This window comes from Cynara cardunculus (assembly GCF_001531365.2).
Source record: "Cynara cardunculus var. scolymus isolate 2C chromosome LG 3, CcrdV1, whole genome shotgun sequence".
Classification (NCBI taxonomy): Eukaryota; Viridiplantae; Streptophyta; class Magnoliopsida; order Asterales; family Asteraceae; genus Cynara; species Cynara cardunculus.
The window spans coordinates 34,372,838-34,380,723 of NC_037530.1; the positions used below are offsets into that span (position 1 = coordinate 34,372,838).

Genomic DNA, 7,886 nt, shown 5'->3' on the forward strand with positions numbered 1-7,886 from the left:
TGGTCTATTTTTATTTTTATCTCTTTTCTACATTATTTTTTATTATTAATATATAATAAATTACATAAATTAATAAAAATATAGAAACCATATAAAAATAATATTTTGAGAACAGTAAAATGAAAGTTTAAGAAACATAAAATATAATAAATAAAATTCAAAAAATGAATAAAATGTAAAAGAGAGACCTATTTGATTTTTATAAGAGAATTAAGTTTTATTTTGATGTTATATTGGTAAAATATAAGTCTGTTCCACCTTGTTCCACTTTGTTCTATGTGATAGGAATGGAACAGGCTTGTTCCACTCTGTTTCTGTCTGTTCCACATAAAATTCATACTAAACATGAGACATAGATTCTTATCATGTTCTTGTCTAGTGTACCAAACGCACTTTTAGGGATAATCAAACGAAATATGTTTAATCTAACCATAGTTTAAAGTATGATTCATCAACTTACCACGGTGAACGTCCCAATGGTTTAGGAAATAAAGCCAGATCAACGTCTAAAACATGAGACACGTGTACGGCAGGATACAATCTCACCGACCCGCCTCATTGTATGGTCAATATTAGGGTTGCGTTAGGGTTGGGTTTTCTTCACAGATCTACGCTGTTACAACTTACAAATAATTTCGAAATCGTCTACCTGCAAATCTCATCAGTTTTTCTTATAGATCAATCATCGAGCGATTTTTGTGAAATTGGATATGGAGATGGAGCGTGTTACGGAGTTTCCCATGAGTCAATTAGACGTCAGGCCTAGGAAACGACAGCGATTGGGCTGGGATGTGGTTCCTCAACCACCGAAGGTATGGGTATTGTTTCTGTTTCTTCTGATTCCTCTAATTTTCTTGTTGTGTTTTTGTTGTTTGGGTGATTTCTTTTGCTAGATCTTATTGAAATTAGTACATCCTTACCAGGTAATAGTAAAAGTCAAATCTATTTTGTTTAATTGGTTTCTGATTTGTTGTAGCTAGAATCTTGTGTTAGATGATTAGATCTACTAGGCTCTTTTTCGGTTTTATCGCTTATGTGTTGTGATTTAATGTTTGAAAGATTTTCCTTGTAGTTTTTTTCCGATAAATTATGGTTTTGATGGATTCTGCAATTGTTCGTCCTCAATCGTTTAACTGCACTACGTGTTTTTTTCCTCTCAAGAGGGTATTGACGTATAAAGATTTTTTTCTTTAATTTTTATCGGACTCTTTCAAAGAAGGATTATCGTTTAAACCTTCTCTTTCAAGAAATCTTTCAAGAAATAATACATAGTTGTAATTTTATTTTTATTGGTGTTTTCATATTGGTGGAGTGGGTCTTTTAAGAAAAAAGAAAGATAACTACTTTCTCTGAAAAGATATTTTTGGAGATCAGTGGACATTGAAGGTTCTTTAAACGAAGCTAAACATAGAACAGCCTTACTCTTGATGATAATGCATTCATATTAATTTTTCTTAAACGTGTCCTTGATTTGTGGTTTTTTACTCATTTGATATTATGAATTGTTGAAAATTGTGATACGTGGTTGCTATCCTGCATCAAAAATCAAATGGTAAGGGATTGATTATGCATATTGAAAGGAACATGAATGGATGCATGTGTGTAGGCTCAGCTAGGATTGTTTTGTGGACAAGAGATTGGAAATCTGACCAGCTTTGCACCTTCGCGGGCACCATCAGACCATATTAGTTCATCCCTTGTTAAGCGTGTGGCTCGAATTGGTTCTCCCCCATGGCGTCAAGATGATAAAGATGGACATTATGTATTTGCAGTTGGAGATAATTTAACTTCTCGATGTAACTATCCTTTACCACCATCATAGAAATTTTTTTATTGTTGGTTGCTGGTTATGGTACATTCATGTTTATACATGCTAAGAAGATTCTTGCATCATGCCTAATTGAAAAAGCACTATATCTGTTCTTAGTGTATGTGAGTAGTTACTCTTATTGTATTAGGAAGCAATTGTTTTTGTATCATAGCCTCTATGATCGGCTGTTCTATCTTTTTTTATTTTTTTTAAAGGTACTAATTTGTTTGCTTCAGTAGATGTAACTAATATTTGTTGACTGGTTCTCTAATATTTACTTGGTCATATATATTTTTCTGATTACTTCTTTTTGTTTTTATGTGTGACTTGCAGATAAGATTCATGGAAAAATGGGAGAAGGTGAGTCAGTTCTCAGATAAATTGTCGGTAGCTGTTGGTATTATATCGAATTATTTTACTGATATATATTTAACTCAGGTACGTTCGGCCAAGTATTGGAATGTTGGGACAAGGAAAGAAAGGAAATGGTTGCTATAAAAATTGTCCGCGGTATAAAGAAATACCGTGAGGCAGCTATGATAGAGATTGACGTGTTGCAACAACTTGGTAAACACGATAAAGGTGGCAATCGGTGAGTGACAAGCCACATTATTTGTTATATGTGCATCAGGGTTGTTTTTTGTTTGTGTTGTTAAATTGGTTTATTCCTTGCAGTTGTGTGCAATTAAGGAACTGGTTTGACTATCGTAACCATATCTGTATTGTAAGTATATGATATGATTAATGTGGTGGATTTGTTTCCCCAGATTGACAAAGGTTTTGGGGTTAAGATTTTGGGTGCATTTAAATGGTCTTAACAGGTTTTTGAGAAGCTTGGACCAAGCTTATATGATTTTCTACGCAAAAACAATTATCGTTCGTTTCCAATTGACCTAGTTCGGGAGATTGGCAGACAACTCTTGGAATGTATAGCATGTGTGTAGTAATCGCCTAAGCTAGTCTCTTTTACATATACTTTTTTTTTTATGGTTTTGATGCTTTTGTTCAAAAACAACTATTCTTTTTCTTTATATTTTAAAAAGAAGAAAACCTCTTTAGGCTGTATCCCGCCTCAGGCTGGGTGTCAATAGAGGTTTCAAAGTTTTTGATTTTTTGCACTTTTGTAATGAATCGAATTATTGAATATTTTATAATGTCTTTCAGTTATGCATGATCTGCGGCTAATACACACTGATTTAAAGCCTGAGAACATTCTTCTAGTGTCTCGGGAGTATCTCAAAGTGCCTGATTACAAGGTACGGACTGTCTTTGCTATTGTGGCAATGATGGTGGTGGTGGTTCATGCTGACGTATTAATATTGCTTTCTTTGTATTTGTTTAGTGTTCATCTAGGTCGCCAAAGGATGGGTCTTTCTCCAAAAGAATCCCAAAATCCAGTGCTATCAAGGTGATCGACTTTGGTAGTACAACATATGACCGTCAGGACCAGAACTACATAGTGTCCACACGCCATTATCGTGCACCAGAAGTTATCCTAGGTACTGAACATGGTTAATCATCTTGTACCTTCACTCTTGTTTGGCAGTTGTGTTAACCTTTGTTGTATTATACATGCAGGACTTGGATGGAGCTACCCATGTGATATATGGAGTGTGGGTTGTATTTTGGTGGAGCTTTGCTCAGTAAGTTTGAACTTAGTTCCAATGTGATCAGGGCAACATGCTCTTTTCAAGGATTATGAATAACTAACAGTCGTGCTTTGGACAGGGTGAAGCTTTATTCCAAACGCATGAAAACCTGGAACATCTAGCAATGATGGAGAGGGTCCTGGGCCCGTTGCCTATGCACATGTTGAAGAAAGCAGAGTAAGAAGCCCGTTTGTTTCTTTTCACATTCTTTGTTCCTATTTTCCGTTATCCGTCTTATATGTTGGTTACTGTGCAGCCGACATGTGGAGAAGTACGTTAGAAAGGGTAGGTTGGACTGGCCTGAGGGTGCCAGCTCAAGAGAAAGTATAAAGGCAGTTATGAAGCTACCTCGACTCCAGAACTTGATAATGCAGCATGTAGACCATTCTGCAGGTGATCTAATTCATGTGTTGCAAGGGCTTTTGAGGTATGATCCTTCGGAAAGGCTAACAGCAGACGCGGCTCTAAGACATCCTTTCTTCACAAGGGATCATCTTAGACGGTATTAGTTTGTAATGTAGATAGATTCTATGTTTCGTCCGCTAACAGCAACCCCATGACATCTTACTCTGCCATTTATGTACAAACGTCTAATGTTGTTAAAAGCCAGCTGCTGCAGCAGCAGCTGGTTTCATTGCTATCCTTTTTTTGTTGGTGAATTTGTTAAATTCTTACCATTTACTATATTGATTAACATGAATTTGTTTCACTATGTGTTTGTTTTGTATGTATTCGATTCATAATGTTACAGTTTTTAGTTCTATTTATTTTTCGTTTCACAAACACGTAAAAACTATTCACATTATGTAACAAATATAGATGAAAAAATTATATGAAATAACATGCACTTCTTCTCAAGGTTATTTCAGTATATGAAATTAACCCAACCCAACAAGTCAATTTCCATATCTCTTTTCACTTTATAATCATTTTTCTTTTATAGATGAACCAAATTAGACAACATTTTACAAGCGTAAATCCACAAATATACTTTTTTATGAATTAAATACATAAAAGTGAAAATTAGTTAAAGAAATGACACTTCAGGAAGTCTGCACAAGGTGAAAATTAGTTAGTTTGGTGAATTTAACAACCCCCTCTACGTACATACATATACATATATATTATATATTCTTATGAGACCAATGGTTTTTTGTGAGATCTGTAAAACCAATTTTCAAACATTGGATTAGATCTACAATCTAAACATTTATAATCACATAATTATCACTGGACTTTTCAATAATAATAAAATTATCACCGTACAACTTTAGATCATTAGATCATTAATGTATAAAGTTGATCAATGAACATAAATTGGTTTTACAGGTCTCACGAAAAACCCTTGGTCTCACGTGAACCCAACCTTATATACATAAACATATATACTATATATGGGAGGGATATTTTACAAATCATTCAATTTGTACAAATTGTAAAAACTATCGATTTCATTGTTTATTTTAGTGAAAATTTTTAATATAATGAAAATGTTTCAAATAATTATGGACATATCATTTTTATTCTATTAATTTTTGTAAACAAATTTCATCAACATCGACAAATACATGAAACAATTTAATTTTTACATAGAAACAAAAATATATTAAACATTTTCATCAATAATGAATTATTGAAAACAATTTCATAAACTTTTTTCACTAAAATAAACAATGAAATCGACGGTTTTCATGGTTTGTACATATAGTTTAGTTTGCATTTTATCCCTCTCATATATACATACATATATAGAGCGGGATCCGTTGAAAACCGCCTAATTCTTAAAAACCGTGTAAATCGATTTCGCCCAATAGAAAAATTTCTTTTTTTTAATTAAATTTAATCATTAAGGGTTGAATTGTAATTTACATTGTTTTTGATTAAATATGGAAGGTATTAAGTTATGTTAATTAAGGAAACGTAATAAAGGAAATGTTAGAAATGGTAATAGTTAAATGCTTGTTTAATTTAGTATTTTAAAAATTAAATATGTTTATTTGTTTTATAGGTTTATACGTAGTAAGAATATGAAGATCAAAAACTTATATTGATTGATCCACAAAATCAGTACCAGATCCTAAACAGAGATTCATAAACCGGTAAAATTATCATATTAGTGAAACAAATTCATGTACTAATAAAACATTCGTCTTTTGAAATAGTTGCTGATGAAATTGTTTTAAATGTTTTTTTTTTTTGGGTTTATCTTGTTCACTTAGTGGTTATTTTTTTGTATGGTTTGGTAGAAGCAGTAACGTAGTGTCGCATGTTTAGATAGCAAAAGAATTATGATTAAATCGTTGCATAATTTACTAGGATACATAATATGTTGTACTACAAAAAAGGACACTAATTTAATGAAAAAATGAAAAATAATATAATGAAACGTATGCAGATTGTTTTGTGAAAAACGTTCATGGAGGAATTTGTTTAATGAAACTTTTGGGATGAACTGATTGCGTAATATAATATTTTTGGATAATTTTGTGTTCTTATCAACAATTATTGATGAAATTGTTTCATTTTTTTTATTAATTTTTTTGGATGATTTTGTTCACTTAATGGTTAACATAGCATGTAATGGTAGATGCATTGGCGCTATGAAACGTGTTCGGATTACAAAAACTTTGTCGATGAAATGGGTGCATAACGACAGAGAAACCATTTCATAATTGTTAAGAACATGTTGTTTAATTAGCAAACAGTGAAACCATTTTATAATTAGATTGAAATGGATACATCTACCAGAAACTTGAAAATGACAAATGTCTCATATAGCATTACGTTGATTTGTGTATTGATGAAACTGTGAAACCATTTCGTTCATGAAATGTAGTAGTAATTTTTTTTTATTCAAAAGGTTTCATTATGTTAAATTGATTATTAGTGTGTTTTTATTATTATTATTGTTGATCTATTTTAATGATGGATGTTGTTTTCTTTATGATATTTGAACATAAAATTAATATATTATTTTACAAATGATTTTGTTTCATTAATATTACGATATACATGATATGGTTGCCATTAATATTACCACTACCAAAGTTATCATTTTGCCCTTTTCGGGATTATAAAATAATTTTTTTTAATTTCATAATATAACCTAAACAAATTTTGATCATTGATCAAGAAAAATGAATGAATGAGATTGGTTTACAAAGTTTACACAAATGAGGGCGACTTTCATTTGATTACTCCTATATATATATACATACACACACACTTACACTTTGCAAACCACGTTATTTGTACAAATATCATTCAACCAATCATAATTTTTCATTTTTGTTTATTTTTTTGTAATTATGATTTTATTGTGGAGGGTGTTAATCATGGACATTATCATCTTCATTATATTAATTTTAGATAAATACATGAAACAGTTTCATTAAAATTTCATAAATATTATATGAAAAAATTTCATAACTATATATGAAACAACTTCATCAAAAAAAGTATTATATGAAACAATTTCATGATTTTTTTTCCTCATAAGATTAAACAATGAAATCGATGAGGGTGGTTTGCACGGTTTGTACAAATAAGGATGGTTTGCATTTGGTCGCTCCTTTATATATACATATACATACACACACACACACACACACACACATATATATATATATATATATATAAGTTCATTTGAGAAGCAAAGAAGTTATCCTAGTCATTCATCTGGTCAATATTTGCGGTTTTGATCGTGAAGCATCGGATAATTCCTCGCATGAGTATGAGAAGATAGATGAATAGTTTTGTAACTTTTATAAATAGATGACAAATGGGTTCATATGTGAATCCATGTGATATGAACTAAACGTTCATCTGTTAACCCGTTAATTAGTTCACATATGAACCCACAGGTTTATATATGAATCAGTTAAATTATTCATATGTGAATCACACAGGTTCATATATGACCCAGTTAATTTGTTCATATGTGAATTACAATGGTTCACATATGAATAAGTTAAAATAGTTCATATGTGAATTACACGAGTTCACATATGAACATATAGTTCATATATGAATAACATAGGTTCATATATGAACTTGTTTGTCCCCTATTTATAAAATTTACAAAACTACTTTTCCTATGTTTTGCATAGCCGTAATCTTTGTCCAGTCAAAACAATAATTATTGGCCAGTGAAAACCGCAATTATTGATCAATCAAATCCGATTTTGACCGTATGAAGAACAAGTATCACTTATTTACTTTTCAAATATTTACCACTTCTCAAAATAACCTTTGAAGATATATATATATATATATATATATATATAGGAGTGATCAAATAAAAACCGTCCTCATTTGTGTAAACCGTGCAAACCACCTTCATCCGTCGATTTCATTGTTTAATCTTATGAAAATTTTTCATGAAATTGTTTAATCTTGTGAAATTGTTTCATATAATACTTTTTTTG

At 31.2% G+C, this 7,886-nt stretch overlaps 1 protein-coding gene across 3 annotated transcripts; it reads left to right on the top strand.

Moving 5' to 3' along the window:
- Nucleotides 1-602: 602 nt before the first annotated feature.
- On the top strand, nucleotides 603-4,177 carry LOC112508922 (serine/threonine-protein kinase AFC2-like). 3 transcript variants are annotated; one of them, XM_025113776.1, is made up of 11 exons: nucleotides 603-812; nucleotides 1,607-1,796; nucleotides 2,144-2,170; nucleotides 2,249-2,402; nucleotides 2,486-2,534; nucleotides 2,632-2,746; nucleotides 2,975-3,066; nucleotides 3,153-3,309; nucleotides 3,389-3,453; nucleotides 3,539-3,636; nucleotides 3,716-4,177. In XM_025113776.1, exons 1-11 carry the CDS (start codon nucleotides 711-713, stop codon nucleotides 3,966-3,968), a joined length of 1,302 nt encoding a protein of 433 aa, XP_024969544.1. In that variant the 5' UTR covers nucleotides 603-710; the 3' UTR covers nucleotides 3,969-4,177. The 3 variants fall into 3 exon arrangements, with proteins under 3 accessions (XP_024969544.1, XP_024969545.1, XP_024969546.1); XM_025113777.1 differs by lacking the exon at nucleotides 1,607-1,796 and having other exon boundaries at nucleotides 724-812; nucleotides 3,716-4,099; XM_025113778.1 differs by lacking the exons at nucleotides 603-812; nucleotides 1,607-1,796; nucleotides 2,144-2,170; nucleotides 2,486-2,534; nucleotides 2,632-2,746 and having other exon boundaries at nucleotides 2,276-2,402; nucleotides 3,716-4,099.
- The last annotated feature ends 3,709 nt before the right edge of the window (nucleotides 4,178-7,886 follow it).